This window comes from Carettochelys insculpta, chromosome 19, assembly GCF_033958435.1.
Source record: "Carettochelys insculpta isolate YL-2023 chromosome 19, ASM3395843v1, whole genome shotgun sequence".
In the NCBI taxonomy this organism is placed as follows: Eukaryota; Metazoa; Chordata; order Testudines; family Carettochelyidae; genus Carettochelys; species Carettochelys insculpta.
Genome location: NC_134155.1, coordinates 21,110,003 through 21,123,042, shown reverse-complemented (window position 1 = coordinate 21,123,042; position 13,040 = coordinate 21,110,003). Strand labels below are relative to the sequence as shown.

Sequence of the window (13,040 nt, the reverse complement as noted above, 5' to 3'; positions counted from 1 at the left end):
CCTCCTCTCTCTCTCCCACCTCTACTATATAAACCCTGGATTCTTACTATCTACTCCAACCTGAAAGCATGAAGAAGTATGTTATACCCATAAAAACTCATTACTTAATACAGTGCTCTCAGCAACCTCTATCACCTCGTGGCACACTTCAGCACACTTTATAACTTCATGGCACACACAATACATAAACTTAATTCCCTCTCCTAGAAACAGGCAACCCCGCTGTCCCCACTCTAACTAGCTCTGGTGGGGCTGCACCTGGAGGAGTGGCAAGGACCTGTGGCAATTCCTTATGTCCCTTTCAGACACTGCTGCCATATGTTACAATGACACCGCAGGGTTTTTCAGAAGTAACTTATTTTGACAAAAGAATTTCTAAATAAGTTATTTCTGTAAAGAGTGTTCACACTACAAGAGCATTTTGAAACTGAGCATTCATACTAGAGAGCTCAGTTTTGAAATAAGAGCAATGATGGGATGCCTTCCTGGAGGCCAATTAAGTTGTAATTACCTCTGCTTAATACACAGTCAATTTTGAACTGAAGGGTGGGGTCGGGGCTGCAAAAGTCATCTGTTTCATGGACTTACTATTTCCAGTTAAGTGCCCTGTTCTTCCAGAATAAAAAGCTTTGCAGCATGGATGCAAGGTTTAGGGAAGTTTTATTGTTTGTTTGTGCTTTTTCCAAGAAAAGAGTGTTTTTGTTTTTTTCCTGAAAAAGAACCCTTTTGTAAGACAAGCCCTTGGAGACTAAATTTTTTTCTCATCTTTAGAAGTGGATCTTACCCACAATAGCTCACAACCTAATAAATGTATTAGTCTCCAAGGAGCTGCTTGTTATTCGTGAGACCTATTCAGCGCATTTCGTCCCCGCCTGTGGATCAACAGAGAATCCTTATTACCAAATGTTTTGCAGTGACTTGCCCAGCTCCAGATTTGCCCAGGGCCAGCTGAGCACTGCCGTTATACAACCACCTGCAACGGCCAAGCTGACACCAGAGGCACCCAGTGTTACACGGGCCAAGCTCTTCCCAGAGGACAGATATCAAGCCCCCCTCACACAGCCCAGCAAGCGAACTTCCCGCACAGCTCCGTGACCCCCGCCCCCCACGGACGCCTCCTTTCTCAGGGTGGGGGGTGGAGCTGTCGTGTATCACCGCCCCCCCCCCCCCGAACTCGGTGAGACGCTCCCCGCAAGACCCCGGTCCCCCGCTGCGCGCGGGGGCAGGCGAGGAGGGGGCGGGCTCCACTCGCGGCCGCCAAGCGAAGCGCGCCACAACGGGCCGCAGCCAGCCCACTCGTCAGCAGCGGGACGGGCCGCACGCGGACTCGCGCTGCCCCCTGCCAGGCTCACAGCCCCCGCGCCTCAGGCACAGCTCCGCGCCAAGGCCGCGCCCGCTTCAGCGCCTCTTACCAGCGGCGCAGGCTGAAGAAGCCCCCGGGCCGGGCAGGTCGGGGCCCGGAGGCGGCGGCCGGGCTCACAGGCGGCGGAGCAGCCGGGTCTGCATCATGCTGCGGGCAGGCGGCGGTTCCGACACCCTCCTCCTCCTCCGCCGGCCGCTCTCCCCTCGCTTCCGGGGACGAAGCCGTCACACGTCACCTCTCACTCCCGCCGGCCGCAGACGGCGGCGCGGCGAGGACAAGATTCCCTGACGGCCAACGACAACGCGGAGTCCAACTCCCACCCTTCGCGCTGCTGCTCCTCGTTCAGGGGCCTCCCTCCGGAGGGGCGGGGCTTTGAGCGCTCGGCCGGTAGGTGAGGGTGGGGGGAGGGTGAGAGCGCGAGCGGGGGGGCGGGGGCTTAAGGCGGCTAGTGGGGAGGGGCTCAACCAGGGTGGCTACTAGGGAGGGTCTGCGCCCGGGGAGGGGGCCGCCGTAAGGCTTCTGGGCGGCTAGTAGGGAAGGGTTCCACCCCGGGGGACCATAGGACTCCCGCCATGGTTGGGAGGGGCCTTTGCTAGAGCATCCCAAGCCCCGCGGGAAGAGACCCCTTCGGTAGGAGCTTACCCACAAGCTCCCTCCGGGAGGCAAATGGGGAGATCTGGCAAAAACTGGGCTCCTTGGTGCCGTCTGGCAGCTGGTGGGTGCAGCAGGGAGGCACACTTTGGGCAAGTCCACACCACTTGGAGAGGCAGTGACAAAATTCATGCTCCTATTTCCAGTTCACAAAGAGCAGCCATCTCTTGTGCTCCTTAGGACTGACTAGGACTCAGGGCCCCAGCTAAGAATTCCCAGCTAAGTCCTGCCTGTTTCCAAGGGAAGTACACGCCTTGTCCTTACAGTGCATAGCCTGCTACATATTTGACTTCTGGGTTTTAAGTTCTCCTGTCAACATCAGCCATAAAAGCAATTTTTAAGAAACTTTCTTTTATATCTGTCAGTCTGAAACGATGCAACACAAAACTTTTGTAACTGTCCCCCTGGCTTTTTGGGGTAGGAGGTAGGTATTCTGGCACAGTCCAGTGGCTGAGACTGCAGGCAGTAGAGCCAATATGTTTAAAGCTGTACATACTTTGCTTACACCTGCAGCTGGCCTGTCCAGTGTTCTGTCCAGTTACTTGAGAGCTCTTAACATCCAGCCATTCAATTTCCTTTGGTTTAGTATTCTAGTTTCCACCACTTCCCCTCCCCCCCATATGACATCAGGTCATACATAAATGAGAATTTCTCTCCTTTTAAAGTATATGATTCTAAGAATCTTCATCTGGGACAAATTCTAATTTACATATACCGTTCAGCATCTGATGAAGTGAGTCTTTGGTCACGAAAGCTCATGCTCAAAACTTTTGTTAGTCTATAAGGTGCCACAGGACCCTTCGTTGCTGTTACATGTATACAATGTCTATTGTAAAATGGTACAATTCGCTGAAGAGGGAGCTGCAGCCCATTAGACCAAATCTGAAGTCAGCTCACTATGGATTTCCAGAAGGGGAATAAGTGTACTTAGACAGCACCAAAATACTTAATTCCAAATATTTCAATGATTGTTTTACTTGAAAACTGTAAGATTAACACAATCAGTCATTCTTCTGGCAGTGGTTCTACAGCACCTGTTATCTCACAGTAAGAGACACCATCATCAGAAGCAGTCATTTATTCTCTAGTAAACCCTTCAATCCAACCACTAATACCCAGGGTAAGCAAAGAAGAGGGTGGGCTCCCCCAAGGGGTTGTGAAATTTCATAAGGGGAAGCGCGCAGCATGATTGACTGCTTTGCATCAGGTTCATTCATCTAATCATTTTGTATGTGTACTCACATGGTGATTACTAGTTTTTACATTCTACATACTTATTTTCTTACACTTTTTTTTTTCATATGAACGTTACCCAACTTTCCATCATTTTGTATCACATTAGAGAGGTTGTGGAGCAGGGGCTGCTAATTACAGGGACAAAAGTGGGGCCTAGCAGAAAAAGTTTACTCACCCCTGCCTTATACCATCTAGTGTTGCACCACTGGGAAAATTGTAATTCCAGCTTTAAAACATGGAGGAACCAGATGACTAATTTGGTATAGGAGTCTAGCCAGTAGCGTACCAGACATCACATTTGGAATTCAGAACTAGCTATTACCATTTTAGAGTCTTCTGCAGTGGCTTTCAGGACTCAAAGAGGTGAGGTGTTGAAAGATTTATTTGAGCCATGGATCCTGACTTCTGGGTCAGGAGATTCACTGTTAGGAGGAGAGGGAAGTGGCTGCAAGGACAGGCAGATCAGCTCGGCGAAGCACCAGCTGGGCCAAGATATGCATGGTATGAGAATATCTACTATTTTTTCTTCTTTCAGTTTGTTCAGGACCCTGAGCAGTAAGGGAACTGGAGAATAAGTGTAAAGATGTATGTGAGGCTAAGGGACTGACTAGGGACTCCCATCAGATTGCAGCCATTGCCTCCCCTGAAGCAGAATCATCTACACTTGCATTGGACACAGTTGCAAAGAGACCTATCTGTAGATCACCCCACATAAGACATCTGTCTCTGAGTGTCTGGTCATTCAGTTCCCACTTGTGGTCAAAGGTGTAGTATCAGTTCAGAGAATCCACCACTGAATGTGTAGTCATGTGGTGTGCAAAGATCTACATGTGGCGTGACATGCACTATTTCCATCATCTCTTGGGTTTGGCACATGAGAAAGATCTTACTCCTCCTGGATGATTGACAAATTGCTGCTCAGTTGTCCACCTTTATGTTGAGCAGGTGATTAATAATATGAGCTAGGATGTGCTGGCAAGTGTAAAGCTCTAAAATGTTCATATGGAGGATAAACCCCTCAGCAGAGACTCTCTCTCAAGTGTAAAATTCTGGCAGTGTGTGCCCCAACTTCCAAGCAGGCACCTGTGATGATGATTCCCTCCAGGAATGGGATTCCTATAATCAGGTTTTGTGGATGTATGCGGCAGTTCAGAGATATGAAAACCAGCCAAGGCATTGTGCTTTGACTGGATGGTGGTTGGCTGTATAGGACAGTTTTCAGCAGGCTTGAAGATGTTGAGAGTGCAGTCTTGCTAAGATGTCACAGATGGGCAGGCCACCACATACCCCAGAAGTTTTAGGCAAACCTGCGCTGGGGTTTGTGGACTTTGTTGTACGTTGTAGCCCTGATGAACTCCATGCATTGAGTGTAAGCAGGCCTGCTGATAGGAAGAGCAAGGGGAGCAACTGCACTAGGGCTTGGAGATCTGGACTGCTGCTAATACAGCAGTGGCCAGAGCCCCCAGGCTCTTTGAATTACTATCAGAGTGCTGTTCCATGCAGCACTGAGGGCTTGCAGGGGGTGAGGGTGGGCAATGAAGCACCCTGCAGTATGGGCAGTACTAATGGCTGACTACGCACAGCCCTACCCCTTCCATCCAAGGCCCTGCCCCTTTTGGGGCACAGAGCCACTCCTGCACACACCTTGCCCCAGGGCCCACTCTGGCTGCAGGCCTTGCTGGGTGCATAGGCAGATTTTTTCCAAATCAAGGTAGAGACCCAGAGAGTAGAACTGAGATAGAGCCTTGCTGGTTGCTGTGTGAGCCCCCAAAAGTGAGCAGCCTTTTAGGAACCAATGAGCCAAGTATAGAAAAACAATTAATCCCAGCTGGTGAAGAGCAGAAACTGACAGGACATTGACGAAAAACTCCTAGGGCAATGGGCAGGATGGGAAGGCTCTCCTGGTACAGGAGTCAAGAGAGCAATGGGATCCTCCAGATTCAGTATGTCAGGTGATAATGAAAATGGTGATGTTGTACCCCATATTCTTTATGGAAATATGCTTCTGAATGACATAACTTAATATGCTTTCTGCAAAATACTTCATGTAACATATTAGAAAAGTTATGATCTGCTGCACGTGTCTGTGTGTTCATGTACCATTCCAGTATTTGAAGTTAGAATATGAAGTATGAATCTGTTTTACTAATCTACACAGGCTAAGTGAGGGCCGTTAGTAGTACTCAAGAAACTCAGTGGTCTCTTACTTGGACCAATGAGCTGTACTTAGTCTTGTTTTTCCTGTACACCTGGATAACAGATGGTCCTGCCAAGACATGTGGCCAGGTCATATGTTGGAACCCATTTTTGATGCTATACTTTTCACACATTATGTAAAAGTACAAAATGAACAAAGTATTGCTGCCTTTGGAGAATAAGTTATGAAGGTGGGAAACCAAACAATGGGGGCTGCTGCTGCCAGATGACAGGACACCCTTGTTTACCACCTAAAAGGGCTACTGCAACCACCTGGAACTGGACATAAGGAGGATTTGGCCCAGGCTGGGAAGGCTACCCAGTCTGTAAAAGAAACTGAATAATTGCTTGAGGGTGGGATTTTATAGGTAACAAGTTTCTTACTGTATTAATCTTGGCTGGTATGTTTTGTTTTATTTTGCTTTGTAACTTACTTTGATCTGTCTGCTACTACTGGTTGAACCTTGCTCATCAGCACCCCTGGAACCTGACTGGTGCCAGATGAGAGAATTTGCTGTACCACAGAAAGTCAATATTGTCTAGCACATTACCAACACTTTCACTGCTTCCTGGACTCAGACATTTTGGGGTAAATTAGAGCTAAATAACAGAACCGAGCACTGCAAGCCAGGACCGGTGCCTGTAAACAAAATGATATGGGGCCACAGGTAACATGGGCACACCCACAATAAGTTGTTGTCCAGCTAACTAAAATCATTCTGGATTCTGGATATTGCCAGACAAGAGTGCCACGTAGAGAGATTCAACCTGCACTTGCAACCACTTAAATCCTTGGGCAGAGACTGGGAATGGTTGGCCAATTACAAAAACAATTTCTGTGCCCTTGATGTTCACACCCCCACATTAGCTACTGATAATGGGCAACATCCTCCTTGACTGAACCAACCTCATTTCTCTTGTCTTGATGTTCACACCTCCACATTAACTGATGACAATGGGCCACATCCTCCTTGACTGAACAGACCTTGTCAGCTCTGGCCTCCCCTTGACTGAGACTCTCTCGTTAAACCCTCCTCTGGAACCCCCCCCACTCATGCATCTGTTGAAGTGGGTCTTTGCCCAGGAAAGCTTGTGCTCCAAAATATCTGTTAATCTATAAGGTGCCACAGGACTTCTTGTTGTTTTTGAAGATACAGACTAACTTGGCTACCTCTCTGATATGAAAAAAAGAATGCATTGCTTGGTAACAGTTCTTATTGTGAAGTAGCTTCTCTGATCTAGACAAATGAACAGTAGGTTCATGTTCAAAGACAACTTCGTGCAGCTCCTTGATCAGAGATTTCCTAACGCTCTATCTTCAGTAGTATTAACCAGATATGGATTTTGTATACTTCAGAAAATGAGACGCAATCTCTAACTACATATTGTTATTGTGATATAAAATGGTAGCAGCTTGTCTCTTCTCTACTTCAGTATTCTAGATTTACCTTATTTGGTAGCTGGCTATTTCAAAATGTTAAGTATTTACTCCCATTTACTATTAAAAATGTTTATGACCACTGCTGTTATTCCAGCAGTAATAGAGACTATTATCGGATGCCTCAAAAGTGGGCCAATACAAATAAAAAACCCCTTCAAGTAATTTCCTGCTCTATATTTCCCACATTACCATATAAGTTATGCTGAGATTTGAGTGCTACCTTCAGTTCTGAAACCAGCTTTTTTCTGGAGCTGTGGGTAAGTCACAACCTCTTCACCCATCTTCCGACTTGTAAAATGAGTATGAAACTAATTCACCCACTTCAGAGAGTTACTGGGAATTAATTTATGCCTGTGACTAAACTCATGTGGTCTCAGAAGTGAGTAAGAAATATCTTAGCTAGAAAGACACTGCACAAGAATCATGTCCTTTGGACTACTCCATTGCTCTCTGATGCAGTGATCTTTTTCCAAGGTCAAAAAGAGTTCAGCTACTGAACCTTTTTAATGTATTCTGAGTGAGATGATCATATCTAAAATCTAGAGAACATGAATACCTGCAGTTTCTTTCCCTCCACAAAGATGGAAAAAACAGGTGCCTGGCGTAAGTAAACAAATATTCAAACAATATCATATCACAACAAAGACAGGATTTTTTAAGAACTCATTGACAAAAAGAATAATATACGTATTTTTATTTAACACAGCAATTTAGTATGCAGTAGCTAAAAGGTTTGTACATTGTTTTTATTTTAATTTATTTTTAGGAAAGAGACAAATGTGTACCTGGATATCAGAATTAGCACCTAATGTATGTGGAGAAAACAAAGACTCACTACAAGCATTGATCAGGTCTTGAACAGTCTAGGAGCAGAGTCTCATCAACATACAGTAACTATTCAGAATAATTTCTTGTGATCAACTGATTCATCACAACTCTGCAGGGAAATGTGGGCAATTAGTTGACTTTGAAACACTAGGAATGCATAGTTCAAATGGTTTAACACAGCAGTTTGAGAATTAAACATAGCACAAATCACAGTTCTGGTCTGAAATTATTGCAGTGCAAATTTTGAAGTATCGGTGTTTTTAAAGCAATGGAATACAATGAAGACGTAGGTACCCTCCCCTTGATGGAAAAAAATAATGTTTCTTATGAACAACCTTTAGCTGAGCTAAAGAATGTATTCTGAAAAGCATTAAGTATCACAGGTACACACACATGACATGGCAGACTAAATTAACTGTGGAAGATATTTAAAATGATATATAAAATGGTTCACTTAATTATAAAAAAATTCTGCAAATGGTAACACATTTTGTGGAGTAGACTGCCGGGTTATTTTTCACACAAAATACAGTACATTAATGTAATGCTTTTGTGAAATTAACTGTTTTAACCTGTTCACGTTCAGTACTCAGAAATCCCTAATGCCCAGAATAGTGCAATTTTATAAAAAATAAATGTGCTTTTCCTTGCTCATAGCCAAGGGTCATGCTCTTAGCTAAGTAGCTTCTAACACAGGTTCAGATCATGCATGCCTGGAGTGTCAAAAAAATGGTCAGGGCCCAACTCATGAGAGGGAAATGGCTAAACCAATGCAAACTCACTGTATTCAGGAAAGGGAGCCAGTAGTCACTGTTGGCCAACCATTTGAGCCATTTCCCCCACAACTATCACCACATGTCCCACACAATTTTCCTCGCCTTCCAGAACCTGCTCCAAATGCTCTCTCTTCTTACCAATGAGGAACACCAGCACCTACCTGTCACCAAACAGGCCACTAGAGCACTAGCAAAAATAGAGGAAAATGTTAAGGTGAAAAAATATGTCCATTTTCAGATTCCAATAATTATTATAAAGAGTGAGCTTAAAAGCTATGAATACTATGACAAAGTTCTGTCAAGCTTTCAAAACTGGAGTTCATTCTATTGCACCATCCAGCTTGCTAAAAATACATTAATGGCATACTTCCTTATACACTGCAATGTGAATACCAAACTTAATAAAGGTGCTAAAAACGGACATTTTTATATATCATTTTGAACTGATACACAAGGTGCCATGCACTGTTCAAACATTACCTTTTTAAACCTATTTACAAATTCTACATATTTATTTTATACTATACCTTTCATCATTACAACAAAAGAGTAAATTCAGACTCTGAAACACTGGTACCTTTCAGTTTCTGCTGGTGCTCCCAGCTTTGCATTATTCAAGAAGTATGTCTAATCTTTCTTTTCTTAAATTTAAATTAAACCAATTATTTAAAAGCACAAGTGCATGCCAAGAAGGAAACTTTCAGAAAAAAGTTGTCAATGGACTAGTGTTGCTTAAAAATTACATTGGCTTTGTGTAAAAAATTTAAATTCAGTTCAAAAAGCCACAAAAGCCTAATAGAAACAGACTGACTAAAATAAATACAATTTATTACACACTAAACAAAATAATTGTACCTTAAAAACGTACTGATCTAAATTCATTTGATTTTTTAGCCTCAACCTATTCCCCTTTCCAAGCAGCAGATAGTAATGGGTGTGTAAGAATTCCTTTGGAAGTCAATACTTTCCTGGTAAATTATCATCCAGCATAAACCTGAGGCTGCAGTGGTGGGGGCAATTTATCATTTTCTACATTTTCAGAGTCAATTGCAGCTAAGGGCTGATTTTTTGGTTTTATTTCCAATGGAAATTTTTCAACAATATTTTGGACTTCCTTAGTAATTCCATCAGTCCAATCTATGAGGTCTTTCTCAAGCTTCTTGGCTTCACTGACAATTCTTTCCTGTCTCTCATTCAATTGAGACAGGAGGTCTAAGTTCTTATACATCTGTTTAACACCTAGGCACGTATCAGATGACCAGTTTTCAGATTCTTGTTTCTTCGGAGAAGTTTGGCCTGACATGTAGCGATCAAAATCCTCCTGGCTTAGATTTAAAGAGTGAGCATCCAGCTTTTCGATGAAGGCCACTGCACAGCACTATGCATAGAACAGAGAGATTGCGTCACTGCACGGTGAATGATGCAAGTCATAGCCCACAACAAGTTCTGCTTTTTAATCATGCTGTCATATAAATAATATAGTGGTTGGTTTAATGGTTCAACAGATCACCTGACAGTAAACAGCTGCTCCCCTGAAGGGCCTCTCTGTATAGCCTGATTAAAAAAGGCAGCTCACAAAAATAAAATAACATTTTAAGAAACTGCAGAACTCCACTCAGATCAGGGCACCTTGGCTATACAAAAAAACTGTGTAATGACCAATTGAGGAAACTCCATTGCAAACTTTGGGGTTACTGCCTTTTGAAAAAGAACAGTAAGGGAAAGAATAAAGAGACTAGATTTGAAAGCAGCATGTTTAAACGTAGGTTTTATAGGATAAGCATGTATTTTAGTTATCTACTGAACATAACTGCATGCTACAGCGTCTAATCTATTTCTGGAAAAATAAATGGGAGGAATTTATCAGTTTGACATGTTCTCCATCTGAAAGCATTATTTAGGATAAAACTGAAGTACTTCATACTAAAAAAATAATTTTTCTTGTATAACTGTTACATATGCAAATTCCAGGGTACCCAACTTCATAGCTTTGTTCAGCCAAACACACACACTCTCTCCCTCTCCCCCTCCCCCTGTTCCAGGGATGCTTCCATAGGACTGCCCCTCTCTATGACTGTCTTGGTCCTGCAGGCCTTTCACATGATTAATTCCATTCCGACTCAAATGGCAACTCTACATGGACATGCGCTGCTTAATCAAGCCTCAGAAGATTATGAATAGCTGATACTCAGTCAACCCTCTCAAAGGTATTACAAGTTAGTGGTTCTTCACCTGTGTTATTTCTTTGATGCCTGGACCTTGAGGTGAACATATATTAAGTGGTAGCTGAACTTTTACTCTCCTAACAAATAAAAGCTTGTTCAAGTCTGAACAGACAGAATGAAGGGCTTGAACTGCTTAAAGAGGTGGATAGGAAATCAGAGCACTGCTTGGCTCATCTCATGTAAAAGGAGAGCAAAGGACAGAGGAAAATAAATTAAAAGGGAAAGGAAGTGCCTGAGGAGCAATATACTGTAGCATAAGAACAGTTTCACCTTATCTTCTGATTATATTTTCTGCTTTTGTCAGTATAAGACATTTACCTTTGCTGGGAATACCCTAAGCAAACACAAGATGATCATATTGTAACTTCAATTTACCAGATTAGTGAAATAATAGCCATCCTCTCCGGTCATTAACCTGCTTGGATTACAGAAGCGGGTTATATACTGGATGTTGGACTGCAGACGGGGTGGGTTTCCCTTCAAAACAATATATATTAGCGTTGGTAAGAAGTCATCAGCAGAAGCCGGTTCATTTTTCGTGATTTTTATAGCGTTGAAGATGTGTTTGCTGCACTGGGTGATGCACGCTAGCTTATCACGAGGGACACGTTTTGAATCCATTTCAATAATATCTGTAAGATAAAAACTGTAGATAATTAAATCTCCATTCAGCATTAACCCACACGGAACCCACAGTGCATCTGTATGTAAAGGGACAGATATGAGATTGCACTATTTGTGTTACTCTATGGGATACTGTGTGACTAAGCATTTACTAAGATACCAAGCATTTATATGCCTCCCACTTTGCTAGTCCCTGAGCAAATATTATTGGATTTATTTTCATACACAATTAGTCTGTGTGCAAAACCTAAATCCATAAATGCAATCTCGTTCAACAAAGTAAAAAGAACACAAATACAGGTTGTACCTCCCCCATATCAAATGAGGGAATATGCCAAACCAGATCAGGCCACCCCTCCTGGCCACAAGCTCCTAGCCCCGCCAGCCACTGCAGGGCGGCTGGCGGGGATCCCTGGCCCCGGGGCAGTCCCCTGCAGTGGGGCTCCTTATCCTGAGTCGGCTTGGCACTGGTGGGGCTCCCTGCCACCAGTGGGAGCATCCTGCCAGCCAGACTGGCTCTGGGCAGTAGATGTTCTCTGTTAGAGCAATATCCTTGGTCGTGTCAAACCATGGATGTTGCTGGACAGGAGCGTTTCAGCCTGTGCTTGTATTCATGTAAAAATAAGAGATATGCACCAAGGCCCTGATTCAGCATAGTACTGAAGGACCTCAGCCTTAATGAGACTACTCTCATGCTTAAAGTTAAGAATGGGTTTACGTACTTTGCTTAAAGCAGGGAATACAGCATCTATGAAAAACGTAGGTGTTCGTACTAACTTTCTTTTGGAGAATATAAGCTTGTTTCTAGTTCACAAACCTGTAATTGCTTTGACAACCATATCAGAGACTTCTGGAATTTCTTCATTAACAGGAACACACAGCATTTGTGGAGTAACCCAGTGTAAAGCCCTATCAAGAGAAACAAATGAAAAACACACACACACACCACCCATAATGGTGAAGAAGCCTGAGAACATGTTAACAGTATGTTAACTTCTTTAATTAAGTGATCACAAGGACCACTGTTTGGCAAGGCAAGCACGTCATCCCACTGAGAAAACTAGACCCAGTGGGAGGGAGGGACAGGAACATAACAAATATGCTATAAATGACTGCATGAGCAGTTTAAAATGACAATGCCATGTAGTCATTTCCATGACTGTAACAAAAAGCTACAAAAATTTAAAGACTTGTGCTTGGTCAATAGATTTGCACGACTCTTGCATACTGAAATCTGCATGATAGATTCAGCATGAGTGGCATGCACTCCATTCCTCTGATTTTGAACTTTCCATTGATTTCTCTTCTGAAATGCTTACCTGATTCTCTTTTGGACAACCAGATCCTTCTTCTCATCATCAGTTGTTTCAGGGCAGAAAACATATTTATACAATCGAGTCATGATGTATTTTTCTATCTGGTCCATTACTTTCTCAACTTTTTCTGGGGAAACTGAAAAGTACAAACCCATCCCCCAAACATAGTAAATTAGATGGCTTCTCGAACCACAGAATAGTTTGTGATGACTTAATGCCAGTTAGGACCAATAACCACTGAGTCAGTACAGGTATGAGTTATTCCCTTCTATTGCTCAAGTCAAACGTGAGTTAAACAGGAATGGATGCACTGAATCTAGTATTTTTCAGATGTAAAGGTACAACAGTAAGGAATGAGGCTACATCTAAACTATGAGATAAATT

General features: G+C 43.4%; 2 protein-coding genes across 7 annotated transcripts in view; both read right to left on the bottom strand.

Annotated features, from left to right (window-relative positions):
* TMEM248 (transmembrane protein 248) overlaps nt 1–1,577 on the bottom strand; it is a 29,199-nt gene extending 27,622 nt beyond the window's left edge. Inside the window, exon 1 of the mRNA XM_075013999.1 lies at nt 1,413–1,577. The gene's annotated coding sequence lies outside the window, so the exon portion shown is untranslated. The remainder of the gene's footprint in view (nt 1–1,412) is intronic.
* A 5,987-nt stretch (nt 1,578–7,564) lies between these two features.
* RABGEF1 (RAB guanine nucleotide exchange factor 1) overlaps nt 7,565–13,040 on the bottom strand; it is a 39,090-nt gene continuing 33,614 nt past the window's right edge. For all 6 annotated transcript variants that reach the window (XM_075014095.1, XM_075014094.1, XM_075014097.1 and 3 more), the window contains 4 exons: nt 12,660–12,792; nt 12,158–12,249; nt 11,092–11,348; nt 7,565–9,869 (listed from right to left, as the gene is read on the bottom strand). In XM_075014095.1, the coding sequence (XP_074870196.1) occupies nt 9,471–9,869; nt 11,092–11,348; nt 12,158–12,249; nt 12,660–12,792 (881 nt within the window). In that variant the 3' untranslated portion in view covers nt 7,565–9,470. The remainder of the gene's footprint in view (nt 9,870–11,091; nt 11,349–12,157; nt 12,250–12,659; nt 12,793–13,040) is intronic.